Source organism: Vidua chalybeata, chromosome 14 (assembly GCF_026979565.1).
Source record: "Vidua chalybeata isolate OUT-0048 chromosome 14, bVidCha1 merged haplotype, whole genome shotgun sequence".
Lineage (NCBI taxonomy): Eukaryota > Metazoa > Chordata > Aves > Passeriformes > Viduidae > Vidua > Vidua chalybeata.
This window is the reverse complement of record NC_071543.1, coordinates 17,677,682-17,697,847: the sequence shown is the minus strand read 5'-3', so window position 1 is coordinate 17,697,847 and position 20,166 is coordinate 17,677,682. Positions and strand designations below refer to the sequence as shown.

At 37.1% G+C, this 20,166-nt stretch overlaps 1 protein-coding gene across 1 annotated transcript in view; it reads right to left on the bottom strand.

The window, feature by feature from the left end:
- Positions 1–6,364: 6,364 nt before the first annotated feature.
- The window catches only part of PCDH11X (protocadherin 11 X-linked), a 384,263-nt gene continuing 370,461 nt past the window's right edge, over positions 6,365–20,166 (bottom strand). Inside the window, exon 6 of the mRNA XM_053955887.1 lies at positions 6,365–6,915. Coding sequence (XP_053811862.1) covers positions 6,524–6,915 — 392 coding nt within the window. The 3' untranslated portion in view covers positions 6,365–6,523. The remainder of the gene's footprint in view (positions 6,916–20,166) is intronic.

The window sequence follows — 20,166 nt, the reverse complement described above, 5'->3', positions numbered from 1 at the left end:
TTTTTCCCCAAAAATATTCAAAGTGTTCACCTTTCCTCCCACCTACTCACCCCTCTTATAATCACTTCATTTTTCAGACTGATTTTAACTTCCCTCTGTACACAGAAGCTTAATCTACACAGCAGAGAAGAAAAACTGCACATCCTTTACTGAACAGCTGAAATTTGGAAAGTTTAGACAAGCTTCTGGGTACAGCCTTTTATCATCTCTGGTAACTAAACAACAACTCAAGCTAAGCACAGGTTAAAAGCAATTTCTCTTAGTTTAATCTCTTTATGTTAATCAACTCTTTTACTACATGCATAACAGCTGCAGTGGCAATGAATAACTTCATTTCAGTGCCTTATAAAATGTCCTTTTTCCCTTTGCACATCCTACTCATCTGCTCTAGAACACATCACAGCTGGTGGCTTACAGCTGTGGGTTAAAATCTAGCACAGAGCTCCAGGGCACCCCATTCATCTGTCTCTTGGATGGATGTGCTCAGTAAATTCCCTTTTCATAAACACAGACTTAATCCTGCTGGAGAAAAGGAGTGAGAAGAGGTAGCACCAATTCCATAGTGAAAAGCAGAATGCATGGACCCACAGATTCTGATTTCTGCTCTGAATTAAATAGGAACACCTACCTGTGACATCCTAAACACATCTACTTTAGCTCTAAGCATTCAATTAGCACCAACAGAAGACATTTAAATCATTAAAATAATAAAACTAAAAGTGGAAATACATTATTAGTGCCACTGTAGTTATCAGACAGGCCATGTTTTCTTACTGGAATAGGAATGCAAGGACCAGGACACAAAGGATACATCTTGGAGAAAGACTTATTTGGAAGTAGAACCTACAAGTACCTTAAAATACAACTTTCATGACCACTCAAGGGAGGAGAGCTGTTTTTTGGCTGTTGCAGGAAGCACCTTCTTGTTCCTTTCCTCTTCTGCTTGGCACATGGCACTTCTGAGGAGCAGACTCAGGGCTGGTCCAGCTGCAGCCCAGCCCTAAGGCCACACCTGGAAAAACCTGGGGAAAAGACAAAAATGCTACAATATCACATGGGCAGCACATCTCCAAAACTGTCTGCTGCTGGGAAACAAATGTTCTATTTTAAAGAAATCCGTGTGCACACTCCAGCAAGCCCTTACTTCAGCCCAAATTACCTAGCAGGAGTTGAAGCCCTTCCTACAGGCAAGAGATGGTTTTTGAACACTTTGGTGAAAATATTGCATTTTGTAGGGCTGGCCAGCAAATGCCTGGGATTCAGGAATTTCCATCTTACCAGAGCAGGGCTCCAGGTGCTCCCTGCAGGGAGGAAAACAGAACGATGGGAGCACAATTCTGCAATTCCCCCGCAGCTCTGCAGTGACACCACTGACAACATTCTGCACTTCTTCATGCGCTGCACATTGCTCTGTTCTTGTTTGGCCAGATCTCTGAAATTCCACACTTTCCTTGCCTCCCAAGGTGGCCCTGCAAAATATTGCCAACTTCATCCAAACCAGGGGAACCCTTCAGCTCCATAAATTTTCATCCATTTTCTTAATTTAGAGGTTGACTGTATTATCTAGCTTAGCAACTGATGTGTCAGCAGTTATTGGCTGTAAGGGAATATACTCATGCACACTCCTGATGCCAAAATAAATAATATTTTCCTGCTTGAAAGGGTCCTGCAGACATAAAAGCCATAACTGCATCAAAGAATAAGATATTACTGCCTTAGTGTCAGGCCAACAAGAGCTGCTCTTTAAATATGGACTAAAATAAGATACAAAAATGCATAAAATGTTGTTTCATTAGTTCCTCGTTTGATGGTTATTTCTTTATATCACATTCATGGTGAGAGGATAATCCCTTTAGCTCAACAACAACTCATTAACCATGTTCTCTCAATTAGAAATAGCTTATTTTCTAACAAAGCAAACACCATAAACTCTCCTGCCTCCAGCTCATAATGATTTTCTATAAGTAAATGTATCAGAGGCATAGTACAAAGGGGGAGCTTGATACAAAGAGAAATGGCACAGAAATGGAAGATATTTCTGAGCATATAAAGCTCAATTGCTGTACACATTGTGTGAATATTTTTATTGCTTACCAGAAGCCTTCTACTCAGGTGCATGAAGCAACTGCAAATAAAGTTAAATTTTCTTGACTTTCTGACAGTTTGGGGCATCCCAGTAAAAGGAAATTTGGAAAGCTCCCACTTGAAAATGGGAGAAAAGTGTAGCTGGGGGAATACTTTTAAAGAACGAATGTTTCAGAAACCCAAAGAAAACAGTGCAAAGGAGAAAACTGCTTTTGTGGATCTAGTTTATTAATAAGCATTGTAATTAACAAGACAACATGCTGTACAGAAACCTGAAATAGAACTACTGCAAATTGACTGGACTTTAAATGCTGCTGGACTGTGGTACATGGTGTCCAGCTGCATTATTTGTAGAGTGTGGTTAGGGCTGTTTCAATACACAGACATACACTGCTCACTCTCAGATCCTGTAGTATGCCACAGAGCAGGGAGATTTCCCAGAAATACAAACTCAAATATTTACAAGAAATCGTCAATCTCGTTCTTCACTAGGGATAACATAAGTTATACACAATTTTTCCTATGTATACCAAACAAAATCTTTGCCTTCAACTTTACTTTGTGTCTGCACAAACCAATTCCTTCCCGTTTATTTACCCGGATAATCAGGGTAGTAAACTGCAGTGTGATCATTTAATTGCTTAGCACTGATTACGGGTCGATATTCAACCTGCAAAAGGAAAACATGAGAAACCAAATAAAGCCGAGCTTAAATTTTCCAACCTTAAAACCTCAGCTTGACTCCAACAACCTTGAGCCAATCAACCATTACCAGTGGAAATATTTAGGCTGGGCCGTGCTGGGAGCAGGGGATAGCGGTGGCTTTGGGCTCCCCTTGGATTACAGCTTGCTCAGGGTACAACAGAGCCAAATTTCCCTTCTCTGACGAAAATCCTGAGCAGATCTGGGGTCAGGATCTGCTCAGCACCACAGGACTGATGCTGTGTCGAGCTGCCATTCATAAACCCCAGGTCCTATTAGCACGGGCTCGTTGCCATGCTAATTAGCTAAATGACCAGCTCCCACCCGCCAGAGCAGGTGCTCTGCAGGCTCTGCCTGGCCAGGCACACATGCTTAATTATTCTTTAGAATTAAGTTACACTTCAGAACGCAGCACAGCTCAGGAAAACAAAGAAACAGCATCTTTTACTTCAAACAGTTTGACTCAATTCTTTCTTTCAACAGTTTTTGTTTGTTTTTCATTTTAGCGTTGGCTGCTTTACGGTGTGGAAATAATCCTTTTTGCAATACTCAGGAGTGCAACAAGCATGAGTTTGGAGGGGGAATAATCCATACTCGACTGTGTGACACATCACCTTGAAGGCAAAGGTTTTCCTTTATTGTTACACCGTATGGAACAAATCTAATCATGTAACTAGCATTTTACTGTATATTGTATATAGAATTGTTTTCTCCACAAATTCACACAAGTAAGATAAAATAAGTTAAATGACTAAAAAAAGGGAAAAAAAAATACACAAAAATATACAGTCTATGTACTAGATAAATTATTTATATATATGGCAAGATGTGTGACGAGTCTCTAGTAATATTGTTCCTCTGGATACTGACATGCTACTCAGAAAAATGTTGCCTCAAATGTGTATTTTGTAATTTAGAGATATAATATATAAAAATGAGGGAACAATTTATCTCCTGATAGAATGTGTATTTACAAGTAATTGTTCTGTATCTTGTTGATTTAATTTTAGAATACCAAACACATTTCCATGGATATAATGTTTAATACTTACAATCAGACTCATTTTTATAATGCTTTGCGTTTAAATTATTTTTATTATTGTTTGGTTTGGGTGTTTTGTTGGGTTTTTGTTTGTTTGTTTTCAAGGGAAGGGGGATGGTTAAGTGCTTCTCTACCTTAGGGAAAAAAAAAAACCTAAAGTAACCCCATAATATTTAAATTAAGTGAAGTTTTTTTTTTTTTTTTTTTCCCTACCAATGAAGAAAACCCCACTAATTATGGGTCCTTCATCTTTTCCAATAAAAATTTCTACAATTTTCCTAAATTTGTAGAAATTAACTCTTTGCCAGGAAATTTCAGTTACAATTTTCAACCCCAAAAGAACTGTTGCAGGTGAAAAAGCAAAAACAAAAAAAAGGGAAAAAAAAAAAAAAAAAAGAGAGTTTTCCAATGGAGCTGCCAATTCTGTAAACATTTGGTATAACAGCATCTGCAATAAAAACTAAATACCTCTGCTTATGCTAGGAGGAATTACTGCCAGCATTTTTCTAAATTTGCACAATTAGTATGTTTGGTAAATCTGTGTAAACTACAGATAAGCTCATTTTTTGCATATCCCTGAAAATAACTGCCGAATTCTCTCCTCCTGATGTCTCCAAAGCAAACAACAAAGGGCTTTGTATACATTAGGTATGAATTAATTTGTCAATTTTTTAATTGTCCCAGAATTGGAAATGAGATGTGTCAGTACCCAAAGGATTGTGATTTTCTTTTCCAGGATTTACATGCAACTGGAAGCCAGTGTGCCACATCTTTTCTAAACGTTATTGAAAACTACTTAAAAAAAAAAAAAAAAAAAAAAAAAAAAGAAAGCAAAAGAAATACACCATTAGATAATCTGATGTCCATTAATTAAACCCTATCAGTAGGTTAAAAGTGAAGCTATTTTTTTTTATTTTTATTTTGCACATAAAATCTAAATGTGTTTGACTAGATTTACAGTGGGGACAGCGATATATAAAGCTACTTATACCTGCTGGGCACATAAGAGAAGCTCTTTTAGCATTCATTGGAAACCCTCAACAACTTGAACTTCTGTAAATTTTACAAGCAGATAATATTACAGCATTTTTACACACAGTTTTGTTTATAAATTACAGGTTTAAGTTACATTATGAAGCCTACATAGAGTTCTACCCATAGGAAATATTCACACACTGTTTTTCCCCTCCATACAGCTTTGATTGTCTCACTTAATGTAGCAATAAAACAAAAAAGTTATGCATTTTCTTAAAGGAAAAATTTCTTGGTATGTACATACTGCAAATGATGAAATGGCTAAGGACCAACAAAGTACTAGAAGGAAATAGTAGAGAAAATATGTTTTTTTCAACTAAGAAAGGAATCTCCTTTTCATCCACTGTGGAATTTACCAAGAGAATATATTCTCCAGTACACAGAACATTAAAAAAAAATCCTTCCTCTTTAAAGAGAATCACCTTGAGAGTTTTTCAAATAATATGATTGGGGGTTGTTTATATTAATCCAACTTCCATTACCTAGGTCCTTCTTTCTTTGCTGAGCACTATCAGTCATTCTCTAACAACTAATCCACAATGACAAGTACTTCTTAATCTAACAGGTTTGTGATGAAGTAACTAATATGATAGTTAAACTTTTACTGGATACTTACAATAGGTGAATATAGCTGTAAAAAAAAAACATACACATCACTATTAAATATTCTTTAAAACACTGGTAGCTTGCTGCCACGACATCACATCAGCCAAAAAAAATACCCCACTTCCTACTGTTTTCAGCAGTGCCCAGGGAATTTTCAACTAACAGGAACAGTAGCCAAGCAAGCTCTGCAAAATGGAAAAAAAGAAAAAAAAAGAGAGAGAGGAATAGACTTATGGCTTAAAAAAACATAATTAGAATAATATTGTTCCTTGAATTATTATAGAAAGTAAAATCTTGGAAATTAAAAAAAGTTGTTTGCTATTTGTTTCCATTTTTGATCTTGGATATCCTCTCATTGTCACATTTATTTCACACAGAAAAGCCTAGCTGAGAGCTTTCTATTTCATCTATTGCATTCTTTCAGAGAATAAATACCTGTACATTGAGCCAATAGAAATTAAAATAAAAATCAGTTGTCATGTACATTCCTCTTCTTAATTATCTAAAAGATAAATTTTGGTGGGAAGATATACCATCCTTCTGAAGAATTAGATTTTAGGATCTTATTAATTCTATTATGTCAAGCAATCAAATGAGAAATTGCTCACTTGATCTCTAATGCTAAGCAAATGGAAGTTGAAATCTTTGAATATGCTATAAATTATAACAACAAAGAAAAATTTGAGTAAGCTATTTTTAGACTGCAATATTCCCCAAACTGTACTAAGGAATTGCCTTCAAAGGGAGAAAGAACTGCTGGCAGATATTTGCACTACATGGCCCATGTAAGAAAATGAACAGGATTTTGTTCTTCTTCCGATTGTTTCTGGGTTGTGGGTTCTCTTCCCCATTTTCTGGATTTTATCAAGAACTACAGTAAACACCTTTCAACCAGGTCCTAAGGATTTAGATTTTCTGTTTCAGCTTTAGGATTCTATATACACAAATATTCACAAGCCTAACGAGTTTGTACGCGCCCGAGGAGCGGCGCTAGGCCGTGACTATACACAGTCACACTTAAAGCCTGGAATTCGGGATTGGTCAGATTTGCATCTACAGCTGGTGCTCGTGTATAAACGTGCCGCTGCCGCCAGCCCCCGGCGCCGGGTGGGACGCGGCGAAGTTTGCCAGGGGGATGACCTTGACGGGATCCTCGCCGGCGCAATGTCTTTCGCAGGTGTTGTAGAACTGGGGCCTGGGCCCTCCCTGGCCTTTGTCACTGTCGTCCTTTGGCAGGGGCCTCCCGAGAGTGTGACGTCCCTCGGGTCTGGCTCCTCGGCCCCAGCCTTGCTGGAAGCCAAACGATGGCAAGGAGGTGTTGGGCTGCTGGAACTGCGTCAGGGCCGGCGGCATCCAGCAGTTGTCGGAGTGGCCGAGGATGAGGCACTCCTGCGTGCAGTTCTCAGAGGCTTCGGCCAGAGCTTTCTGCAGGTTCACTTCGATAGCTGGGAGGGTGGAAAAACACAGGACACTGTCAGGGGTGTGAGGACAGACGCCCAGAGGGAATCAAGGTCAACAAAGCAATCCCCGTCCTAGAATGATGGCCACATTTTAGGAGGAAAAGGCCTCCTCAACAAAGCAATCCCCATCCTACAATGATGGCCACATTTTGGGAGGGAAAAGCCTCCTCAACAAAGCAATCCCCATTCTAGAATGATGGACACATTTTAGGAGGAAAAGGCCTCCTCAACAAAGCAATCCCCATCCTACAATGATGGACACATCTTGGGGGGAAAAGGCCTCCTCAACAAAGCAATCCCCATCCTACAATGATGGCCACATTTTGGGAGGGAAAAGCCTCCTCAACAAAGCAATCCCCATTCTAGAATGATGGACACATTTTAGGAGGAAAAGGCCTCCTCAACAAAGCAATCCCCATCCTAGAATGATGGACACATTTTGGGAGGGAAAAGCCTCCTCAACAAAGCAATCCTCATTCTAGAATGATGGCCACATTTTAGGAGGAAAAGGCCTCCTCAACAAAGCAATCCCCATCCTACAATGATGGCCACATTTTGGGAGGGAAAAGCCTCCTCAACAAAGCAATCCCCATTCTAGAATGATGGACACATTTTAGGAGGAAAAGGCCTCCTCAACAAAGCAATCCCCATCCAAGAATGATGGCCACATTTTGTGAGGAAAAAGCCTCCAGGTGTAGAGCTTCAGTGCAGATTCAGATGTTGGGGCCCACAGTGTTGTCACAGTTCACACCATCATTAAAGGTTTATAAAAAACCCTTATACACTCGATTTTCTAGAATCATACAACTGCTCAGATTGGAAAGCAATTCTAAGACCAGTGAGTTAAACCATTAACCCAGCACCACCCCATTCACCACTAAGAAAACCTCCAAGTGCCACATCCACACGCTTTTTGAACTGCCAGGATGGTGAATCCACCACCTCCCTGAGCAGCCCCTTCCAATGCTTGCTGACCTCTTCAGTGAAGAAATTTTTTCCTAATGTCCAGTCTAAACCTCCTCTGGCACAACTTGACCATGTCCTCTGGACCAGTCACTCAACTAAAACAATATTTTCACTCCTTGCAATTTTAATTTCTGTAATAAAGCTAAAACATTTATAAAAATTTAATGGCATTACTCTAGATATTTGCATAGAACTAGTTGAAAGAAAAGAACTTTGGTTTTCCTAATATTCCTTTAAAACTGGATTTTTTGTTGTTTTCCTTTGCTTAAGGCAAAAACCCCTAAATTGGGCACTAGCCAAAGATGGTCCATTGGCCTCAAGGATGCACTCAAGAGTTATAAGAATGAAAGAGCGTAACAGCTATTTTAAAAAGAATTGATTTCTCCATGCATTCGATACTGGTCACCTTGACAAATCAAAGAGAAGTAGCAAAAGCAGATGTAACCTCTATATTTTGCTAGCAATCAAACCAGATTTCTTCAGTAGATGCAAGGTTTGTGCCCTTGAAAAAGGATTACAGAAATTTTAATTTGTTCAAAGGCAAAGTATACTACTAAATCTGAAAGATGTTCATTTGTAATACATAAATATTCTTGATCTGTTGCATTTAAATTGGGGCTTTACCATGGTAGGCAAATTAAAAATGAATGGAACTAAATTTCTACACATGATTCCTCAAAATAGTTGTAATATTGCAAGTGTTAATTTTATATTCTCTTCATGTGTACATGGTTAAACACATCAGAAGTGCAGAAGAAGATCTGATTGGATATTTCCTTGTGTTTTCTTCACAAAACTTCCCAATTAAAGATACATACATATTTTTAATACCTGTCTTAATGAAAATAGCATTTAAAATGGGATTCTGGCTCCTAAGCACTGGAGAAGGAATGCCACTAAAATTACTTATAGCAGTGAGAGTGCTGAGTAGGAGCCTCCCACCCTCTGAGCTTTATGTTTAAACAGATGCTGCATTTCTGTTTTAACAAATATTTTGCATGTTGAAATCTTTGTAAAGCTGCAGAGCACAAACACTTGTTTCTATGTTACATCTCAATACAAAGGAATTAAGTTTTTCCTTCAGGCATTGAAATACATAATGTTGCTGTCCAAACCAGGATACTTTTTTTTTTTAAGTCTACCATGTTTAAGAAGACAGCTGGTTGCTTGTTATATCATGAATGCTCTGTTGATTATTTCTCCTTCAGGATGCTGTACGTGTCAGTTAAAGGAGTGATTGTTTATAAATGTTATTTTGGTGTATTGCTGGCATTTCAACATGTCCTCAGTCTTTTTGCCTAAGTATTTTTCAGTTTAATCCTGACAAAGCTTTGGTACCTTGCTGTTGCAATACTAATCCAGTTTTGATGGGCAGCTGGTGACATAAATATGGAAATAATTCAGTAGAGGCAATAGTTACTGCAAAAAAAAGAAAAGTTTCTAGTGGTAGATTAGTCTAATCTTTCTGTGTCCTACTATCTGCTATTAGAGACATAAATTTAAGTATATACAAGTCTTTTAAGCTCTTTAATTATCCAGGTTTGCTTCTATTCTGATGAAGGCAATCCACTGAAACCAGGTACAACCTTGACAGAGTGTGGAGTTATCCCCATTTTGTAGAGAAATTGATCTTTTTTGCATTAATTAGGAAAAAACCCTTAAAATGCTATTAATTCAGTTAAAATGTGAAACACACATTTATTGGGAAATAATACTTATTTGTTTAGAGCTCTTCACAGCAAGTGGTTGCAAGAGTTCTACTGTACCTTTTTTCTCAAACTACAGTGAGAGATTACACAAAGCTAAAGTAGCAAAAGGAAGCATTTGACAATAAAATTTTAACATTTAACATTGGCCAAGGCAATTGAGGAAGAAAAAAGGTCACATGTAAAACAGTCTCCCCGTCATTTCAAAGATCAGGACAGTAATTTTGTGCCACGTGTTGCCAGACTACCTGGAGACTTGGAACATGTTATCATGTTAAGAATAAGAGTATTGTTAAAGTTACAGTCTTGCTTATTCTATTAAGAAAGAGATATTTTAATCTGAGTTTTAGTTTTATCAAAAAAAAAAAAAACAAAAAAAAAAAAAAAAAAAAAAAAAAAAAAAAAAAAAAAAACAAGAACGAAAACCCCAAAGCTTTATAATTATCCTGGACACAATCCTAAAATATGAATACAAATTATTTTAGTTTAAAGTTGGGGGTGTTTTTATGCAAAAGTCTGCTAATGCAGAATTGTTTAGAAGAAACATCTTTGTAGAAGTCATAATCTCTCTTTCAATCTCATTTCAATTCTGTTGTCAGAGTATGCTTTTCATCAGTGCTTATGGTTAATACCATGTAAAATATACAGTTTTTCTTAACTTTGAAAAACCCTTTTCTAAGTCAAACAAACAAACAACTTTCCTCACCCACAAAGCAAAGACTCTTGGAAAATAACTCAAGCTAGAACAAACTGCAGGAAATTTTCTGCATTAATATTCTCCCAGCATTACCTTTTTTTTTTTTTTTTGCCTGCTCTTCCAGGCCATGAACAAGATTTCCTTGTTGTGAAACTCATTCTGTATTTTCCTTACATATCATTCCAGCCACACTTGTGGGAGATGTGAAGCTCAGTGTTCAAGTGGTTCTGTATCAGAGGCTCTGCAAATTGACCACGGCACCTTCTGGCTGCTACTCTCTAAGATTCCTGCTATTTTGTTTCTTTGCAAGTCATTTTAAATGTGGGTGACAATCAAATATTCTGAAAGTTTCCCTCTCATTCCAAAGTAGTAGTGCAGGTGATTATTCTGTGTAGTGTGATAAGTAATCAGGGGAAGGAAACACCTCTGACACCTGCCTCTACCCATCAAGGAAGAGAAAGTTCCAGCTGTCTCTGAATATTTTCAGAAGAAATGATGGCTCTTGCAAGTGAAATTCAGTGTCTGGTACCATCTTCTCACACAAGACATGACAGGTTTATAAATGGAAATAGGAGTTTGCATATTCCCCACATATTATGAATAAAGAGTGTATTCCATTGAACTCTTAGCAGTCTTACTAATTTCTTACTTCACTGAGTTATAAACCCTCAGTTTTAGATATTTTTTCCATACTACAGGGAGACTCTTCAAACATGACATAAAATAATACAAAAGAGAATTTTTAATTCATATAATAGATCACACTCATGCACATGTGAGTTTACCACTTCACACTCATGGACATGTGAGTTTACCACTTTGATTTGAACTCCAGGTTGTTTTAGGAATGCTTTTTTTTTTTTTAATTGTCTGCAGAACTAAAAACATTTTTAAAGAAAGTGTCTGCCAGCTCTTAAGAAATGTTTAGATCAGAACTGCCAAATATAACTAAAAGCACAACAGTTAAAATACTTTCTGCATTGTTCCATAGTCTCATCATTTATAGCTCAAAACAGTTCTCAAGAATATTTACATTCACTCAAGAAAATGTGCAATTTCAACCTTGTCAGATAGCCATCCTTCAATAAAAACAGATACAAAAAATACCTAAAAAAGGGTATGTTTATTTGTTTTGACCAGAGACTTCCTATGATTATAAAGTCTGAGTGGGACTTTAGAGGTACTAAATAAAAACATTAATTCTCCCTTTGCTCTTTGGAGACAAAAACCAAAGATCTCGACAGTGCTACTCTCCTTCTCAGTCTACAAAATGTGGCACAATACTTTGGCATTTCCAGCTTAATATCATGTTCCAGTTTTAAGACTGGAATTTTCTCATGGGAAATTCACAAAGCAAGACAGGTTGTTGGTATGAGTATGTTACCAGCAGTCTCAGAATGTTGAAAAGTTACAATTATGGAATCATTTTGGTTGGAAAAGACCTGTAAGATCATTGAAGCACATAGCTGATGTATAGACAACACACTTTCTTTTCTAACCTTTCCCTCCAGCCTTAAAAGAGACATGTACTACTAAAAGAACATTGAGAGAGATTGTTCTTTCCTCACTCTGCCATGAAAGTCATCGCCTGCAGTTCAGAATCACAGAGATTAGGCTGGAAAGGACTTTTGGGCTAACCCTCTGCTCATATCTGGATATACTGGTTGAAAAAGAAGAGAGTAGCTCTTCCAAAAGGCCAGACTTTCCAAATTGTACATATCCCTTAAAAGAAAAAATCCAAATGCATGAGCTAAAAGGAAGATGTGCTTCTCTAAGGGTTGGACAATCCAGAACATGAGCTCCTGGAGAAGCCTTAAAAGATCTCCAACTTCACTTACATGTGTAGCAATGATAAAAAGATATTTGTAAATGCATTCATTAGCAAAGTACTCAGATTCATTAGAAGTTCAGAAACCACCAGACTGTACTGTACCAATGCAAGTTTAGGGGCATAGAAACAGTACAAGGAAAATTTCCAAACCAATAAAAAGAAAAAAAAAAAAAAAAAAAGGAGAAAAACCTTAAACCACAGAATACAGAGTGCTTGAATCTTAAAGCCATGTAGCTGAAGTCTTAATGAAAAGCTGGTTTTGAATCTGACACATTTTGGATGCAAACCATCCAGTGTTACATTTAGAGCACTCTTGTTTCATAATAAAGCAAGCAACAATTAGCAGGCAATTAAGCAAATTGCCCATAATTATGCCATTGCTGAGCTATTTTTCATATTTTCACAACACAGCACATGTATGAATACATGGCTTGCAGTGCCAACACTGTTCTGTCAGCATCCAGAAGTGCCTCTCGTTTACTGGAGCGTTTCGTGTTAAGCAGCTCCCAGTGCACCTCCAGCGCTCTCGGCTCTGCAGGAGCCCACCAGAGTGATGGAAATGACAACCCCAACTCCTCCTCTCAGCCACAAGTTCCTAAGGACTAGGTCAGGCCCCCACATCACGTTGTGCCCATGTGTATTTTGCTAAATGTGGTACTAAATCTAAGCAGGAATTCAAGTGTAATGTGAGGAAATTATCGTCCGGAATTACCCTGGTGACCAAAAGTGGCCACTTGAGTAACATCATTTAGAGGTCTCCACCATATGAGGAGAACAGAAATGTCATTAACAATAAAAAAGGGAGGGGGGAATAGTAGTTAGTGTAAACTGGGTTACTTTAATAAGGTCAGGAGGAAGACGCTTGGATGTAGAAAACCTAAATGAGTGCTGCTATAATATACTCTAGTTTTTTGGTTTAATAATAAAATGCCTTTGGGAGGAGCTCCTTATGAATATTTCATTTCCTGTATATGTCTCAGTAAATTAAAAACCTAAAAGAGTTACTTAAATTCTAGCCTTGGAACCTTTTTGTTCAAAGAACAAGTAGGACACACCACTCTCTAATTTTCAGCTGCGTGTACAGAGCTTGCTTTGCTTGTGAGAAATCAGAGGAAGATTGATCCTCCAGATGTTCTGACTGAGGAATCAACAGGCATGAGGGAAATCACATCTACCTGTGCTACCTCGGCTTGCCAGATTGTGCTGGGCAGCTTGCAAGAATCAGCTCTGCTTCCATTCCAGTGAACACAGTTTATATCCTAACAGCCGTGGTTTTAATTTGAATTTAATCAGAAAAAATACTTCTCATGAAATCCAAACGATAGGATGAGGTTTGAGGATTTTGCACCTGAATTCAACAAGTCAAGCAAACATTATTAAAGATGGCCAAAGAAAGTTGGTGAAGGAGAGGGGAAATGGAGGAAGTGTCAGGGCAAGAGAGTCAGCCTCTGGTAATTCCTGTCTCGCTAACTACTCTTGGGAAGTGAATCTTTCCCTCACAAACAATAGCCCCCAAATAAAGCACATTAATCTTTCATTTGCTTACCTCATTGTTATTCTGACTAGAACCTCAATCTTGTATTAATCATACCCAAGATATGGTCTAAAGGCAATGCTCCTGTGAAAAGCTCAGCTTCAAAAATTATTGTTTTCCACAGAAAGAGATTTCACACAAAAAGAAGAAGAAGAAAAAAAAACCCACAACAAAACCAAGCCCCCAGACCTCCTGCAAACTCTTTTTTTTTCAGCTTAATGAACATGGCTGTGACAGAATACATGGCAGTGACCCTTATTGCTCTAACAGTTCAATTGAATTCATCTTTTATGTCCATGTTTTGCTGATATTTATGGAAAAAAATGGTCATTTGCAAAGGCTGCATGTTTCCTGGCCTATAAAGTGTATATTGAGTTTTCAATGAGAATTTTAACTATAACTAGTAAAGTAAAATGACCATCTAAAATGGATAACCTAAAATCTAATATATTGATTACAATACTGGCTAATACAATGTGCTTTATTTAATATTTAATTAACTGCTTCCCATTTGTACTGAACCTTCTTAATTATTAATACATGGTTCATTATTTAACATGGAATATAAATTCAAATTCAAATCAATTAAACAAGGTGAAACTACACAGTGAGAAATGGTTTATCCTCCAGCAATAACCTTCGACCTGGAAACATAGTAAAGAGTGAAATTAGCATTTTTTTCCCCCCATACCTGCAAAGATTATGCATTTTAAGTGATAGATATTAAGCTCTGCTACTGATGTAAAATTCCTGTAATAAACACAGCATCCTGCAAAAATATGCTGAATAAAAAAGAGCTTCAGCTGTCAATTTTCAAAGGAACCATTTACACAGATTATATATATATATATATATATATATATATATATATATATATATATATAAAAGTTTTTGAGATTTAAGTTTCAAATAAAATTATGTGTATCCATGAAGGAAAGGCAGCTTATTGATTTTACTGAAAGTCACCAAATATCCCAAAAGAGTGAAGATTCATAAACAGAACTAAGAATCACCATGCAATCTACATAAATTCACTTTGGTGTGGAAATAGAAAAAAAAATATTTCCTAAGCTTAGTCTGTGTAATAAAAAAAAAAAAATCAGATACATCAATCAAAAATTCTGATACATCAGAACAAAGATCTGGGCTTGGAGATGGGGTGAGTGTCAGGAAGAGATGAGGGAAGAGAGTTTCGGGGTAGGACGGGGTCAGCAGCACCAACCCTTGATAAAGGACCCACATGAACATCTCAGTATTCCTTTATCCCAGCTAATCCCAGATTCCAGCACTTGTGCCAAGGAGCTGGGGGCTCAGCAGAGCTCAGGAGCTGGGTGAGGAGGATGGGGATGAGCAGAAATTCCTGCTCAGTTCTGTTCACACACAGCAGCTCCTTCAAGGGAAAAACCCCTCAAATGTCTGTGCTTGCAGCCTCTGTGCACTTCAGACTCTGGGCGTATCTCCATGCCAAATGGGGCTCTGCCTTCCTTTTTATTGGCAATTTTTATTGGCAATTTTTATTGGCTTTACAGTAAAAAAATAAACAAAAGTTTGATGGAAAGTAGAATGTCAAAAAAATCTTTTAAATGAAGTAATTGAACAACTGTGGGCAATTGGTCACAGTTCAGACACTTAAATGAAACATTCATTTTCAAGAGGGAGTCATAAAATGCCCAAATGCTCAGTGAGCTGCTAAACAAATATCTCCTGTGGTAACTTAAAAGATAGCCAGTAAAAGTTGTTCTGAATTCTGTTTTCATCAGATATACACAAACAGAAATTTAAAGTCAAAGACCACTAGAGGAGCAACCAAAACAAGCCTACAACAGTCTAAAAATATTCTGTACCTTTTATGGTGACTCTAATTGCATTTCAAGAGAAAAAAAACCAAACAAACTATATTTCTTTATTAGAATATTATCAATTTTTTTTCCATTATGGATATCCTGGCTATTTATTTTCAAATACTTCTAAACATTTTGACAATAATTACCTATGTTGATATCTATGTAACACATTATCCTTTTTTTGAGTGCTGATAGCTATTACATTTTAGTGGGCTATCAACAATATTAATTCATTCCAACTGAATATATAAATAAAGCTTGCTGAGGGGTTTTTAACAAAACAATTTTCCCATCAAAAACGTAGTTCCAAAATTCAAATGCTTTGTGACAGTGTTGATTCGCATTACATTTAGGGGTATAAATTGTGGTAACTGGTAGCTCCAATTTTATCAATTAAATTAATTTTTGCTTATTCCTTAAAATAAGAGGATCCTTCATATTATGAAGAAATGGCATTATTGAATGGAAATGTTCTCATTTCTCCAAAGCTGTCCCTCAGATTTTGCATTCCACAATAAGCATCAGTTCAGGTTATGATTCTGGGAAACAGCACTGCTTATATTCCATGGCATCTGCAACATGGCCTAACAATAATCACAGCTATTCCCCTTTTCTGAATTCCCTGCAACGCCCTTGCCACTACTGCAGGAGAATAAACCTTATGCACCACCTCAAAACTTTAAAACCCCTAATTATGAGTGATTAGGATAAATATTTCAGGGTAAGAGGCCATGGTTTTTAATTCCCCTAAAGCAGCATGCTGGCTCTGTTGTGTTTTTTAGATCCCTTCATGACAACCAACAACCTTGAGGAAGGACAGGCTGGAGGAGGAACACTCCGACGTTCCCCCTCCCCAAGAGGACACTCTTGTCCATATGGCTGCAGCTCAGGAGGGTTTTCCTCTTGGAGAAGCCTCTCAAGCACATCCTCCTTGATGGCTACACAGCAGCTTCCATCCAATTTTTCACAGCAGTTTTCTGTCAAGACCACTTTGTCAACCTGCCACCGACAACCCTCAGTGGACCTACGGAGCTACTCATCCCTTTGACAAAGGCTCCAAAAAGTGTGAACACATGGAAAGGGCCATGTTTGATTAACAACCTTGTGATTGCTCGAAAAATGAAGTTTGAAAGGTAATAATTACATTTGTAATTACTTAGGTCTAAATCTCTTATGTTTCCTACTCCTTGTATTTCTGGGCAGCTGGAGCAATGACTCATTAATAATAATAAAGTCATTTAACCCTGCAGGCACATTACAAGGAGAAAGATGTCATTTGTCACCAACACAAATAGAACAATCACTGAAGGATACAGCAAGACCACTATTTCATATTTATTGCAAATGATAAAAGGGACATTTTGCACTCATTCTCACCATGACATCCCAATCTGCTTTTTAATTATCAGCAAACATAAGGGGACAGCATACAACATATGAGGGCCTGCTAATAATGCATTGTCCTGCGGTGACATTTCCATAATCACTTTAAATCTACCCTATACATATGTACTAGTTAAAGCTTTCAGCTCTTGAAATCATACCCCCTAGTAAGGAATGAATTATCCTCTGCAGATTGAGCACACAGAAATAGCCCTTCTGCAGAGTTTGAGGGTCGGAGAGCTGACATGTGCCTTGCTATTACTTTAAGTGATAAGGTTTGGCATTCTGTGGCACTTATGGTCGAGCACAGTGTGACTTAAAAAATAAATGCAATTGTATTTTTAGGCCGGGAACTTTGCAGTTGTAAATCTCACTGGCAATAGTTTAGACAAGGACTTCTGCAAGTCACTTAATTTTCCAGTGCTTTTCAGCATTGTTGTGTTCTTTGTTTCCTCAAGAACTCTGCAAGAAGTACTCTGTCTTAGATAACACAAATACCCTTTTATATGGGGAACTCAGTTACTCAGAATTTACTGGATTTTTAAAAAGTATTACTGATAATACTCCCTGTCTATGAAATAATCTTCTAAGGAAAAAAATATTCTTTCCCTAAATGGTTCTATTCAGAGACATGAAACTTTGAGGAAAAAATCATGCAGAGAAATTTCTTCTGTGGCATTACTATGAAAGCAAATTAAAGGAAGTTTCAGGTAAATAATCTGAGTTTCAACTCCATTAAGCTAGAGCTTAAATTTCTTCCTTGCTTTGCTTATTCTTCAGTAATTATCGAACCATCAGGCATGTATGAGGACCAGAGAACAAACTTAGCAATATGAAGTTATAAACTGCTACTGTGTGGGTTAGAAAGGAGGTAAGCAAACCTCCTAAATCTGTCTGTATTTTCCCCAGGTACTACAACAATCTATAGAAAAACATGCTTTTAAAAAACTTAAATAAGTAGTGTTAAGAAATAAGACACATCAGAAAAGAGTCAAGTGCACAAAGTAAAATTCATATTTTCACTGTTAAGATAGTGACAACACAGAAAAGCTTGTATGTAGAATGAAATGTTTTGTCAAATTGAAAAATGGAAATAATATGAACACTACAATTTTCACATCAATTTGAGGTAAAATGTTTTGAATTACAGTCATTTTAATCTTGTTTTATAAAGAAAATGACTTCAAATGGGTGATAATTTAAAACAGCATAATCCAAACTTCATTGTGCTCCAGTCAGGCATTGGAGTGTGGCTCTGAGTGATTTGGAGCAATCTTTGCACATTAGCTCAGAGCCTCATTCCGAGCAGGCACTTGAACAAGAAAAAGGATTCCTAAAATCTACAGCTTCCATCATTTACCTGAGAGTCCAAAATCACAGACTGAGAAGGCTCCAACTTCCTAATTGGGCCTTTACAGGCATTGCTGGCACCTCCAGAAATTTGGGCAGCATCCTGATGAGGCAATACTGTCACAGTCACCAGCTCTTGAACATTCCCTTGTTACCAGGTGCTCCACTGAAGCTTTGCTCTGTGACTGGAAGTTCCTCATCTCAATCAGATGAGCCTTCTCCAACTATTACATTTTTTAGGATATAGATCTATGACAAATATATATTATACATACATATAAAAAATACATATTATATATAAAAATATATATTATATATATATATTCTTCAAACTAATTTTCAATTAAAATATAAAAATACTGGAATTTTAGCTAGAAGGATTACTAAACTTGTAAGTTTTTTGTTTTTAAACAGATGAGTCTATCAGCCCCTGGACAATTGACAAGTGATGGGAATAATTTAGGCCAGATCAACCCTCGACACAATTCTTTACAGAACATTTTCTCGTAGCATGGATAATTTTAAGAAGACATTGTTAGGAAACAGTGATAGCTGTGATTATTCTGGAAGATTTTAGTGTCAGTAAGATCAGCCAAGAGAATGGAATCTGAGCAGCTGCTGACAGCATCTTGTCAGCCCTTTGCAGCAGCTGTCAGGAAAGGTTCTGTGGCTGCAACCATCAGCACTACGATGCTTGAAAACAGGGTAGTGGTTATTATTATTATTATTATTATTATTATTATTATTATTATCATTATCATTATTAATATTATTAATTAGTTGGAGCATAACAAATATAAAACTGTGGGGGTATTAAGTTAAACTTCACAAGGTATCCAATTGTTCATGAAATTAAACTTCATTACTTCAAAGATGGAAGTGTTTTAAAATGGAAATAAACACATTGGTTGACCTTTAAATTATGCTTTCATAAACTCAATTATATAAACACTTTCTTATAATCACACACTGCCTATGTGTGTCTATGTAAGGATTCTGGGAGAGATATAAATTTATTGACCTTCAAATTTCGGAGAGGAGGTGTCAAGTTTTGACTCAGCTCTCCTTATATTCATATTTTTATATATTGAACCATAGCTGTCTTTGCTAATGTTCAGTCCTGTTTGATAAGCTTTGGCATGAATATGCCAATGCTAATAAAAGCCTAACATATATTATTTAACAAGGTTAAAAACTAGCAATCAGACTTGTCAGAGAACTTGTCACCTCCTTTAGTACATGAGCCTCAATCAGCCATTTCTCTACTGCATAGGACAGAGGCTCCCTCAGGTTCAGATTTAAGAAAAATCAGTTCTCACAAAGTCACTAAAGCTCAGCATCCAGCATCCAGCTCTTTTGAAAGTCTAAGTTTCAAACCAGTTTTGAAATCCTGGTCAGGGCAGACACACATTGAAGGTAACCAAGTAAATCCCAGCTGTTGTTGCTGGGAGTGAAAGTTCTTGAACTAACCTAATCCCAAGTTCATAAAACAAACCCACAAAATCCCATCATTTATGTTTATTTTTTTTTCTTAAGTTCTACAGAAAGGATATTTTAAGTCTGGGCTAAGTGCTGCTCTGGCAGATGCAATATAGAAAGCTGTCACCAATTTTGGCACAGATTTCTTTTTGAGAGGGCCCAAACCTGAATTTCTGAAGCTGATGTTCCTTGAACTTCAGCAAACTGCATTTCACAACCACCTTTCCTACAGTTCCTGTGGATGGCAGGAGGAGTTTGAGCTCAGTCTGTGCTCCAAAGGGCTGCTTTAAATCTTTCTAAGTTTTTTAATTAACCATAGGATATAAAAGGACTTAAATGAAAAGCTACCAGTCAATTGCTGACTAAGTGTTCACCAGCCTGTTATTGAACCTATTTCATCTATTTATTCCTTAATTCACCCATAGTCTAGAGATGTCATTAATATG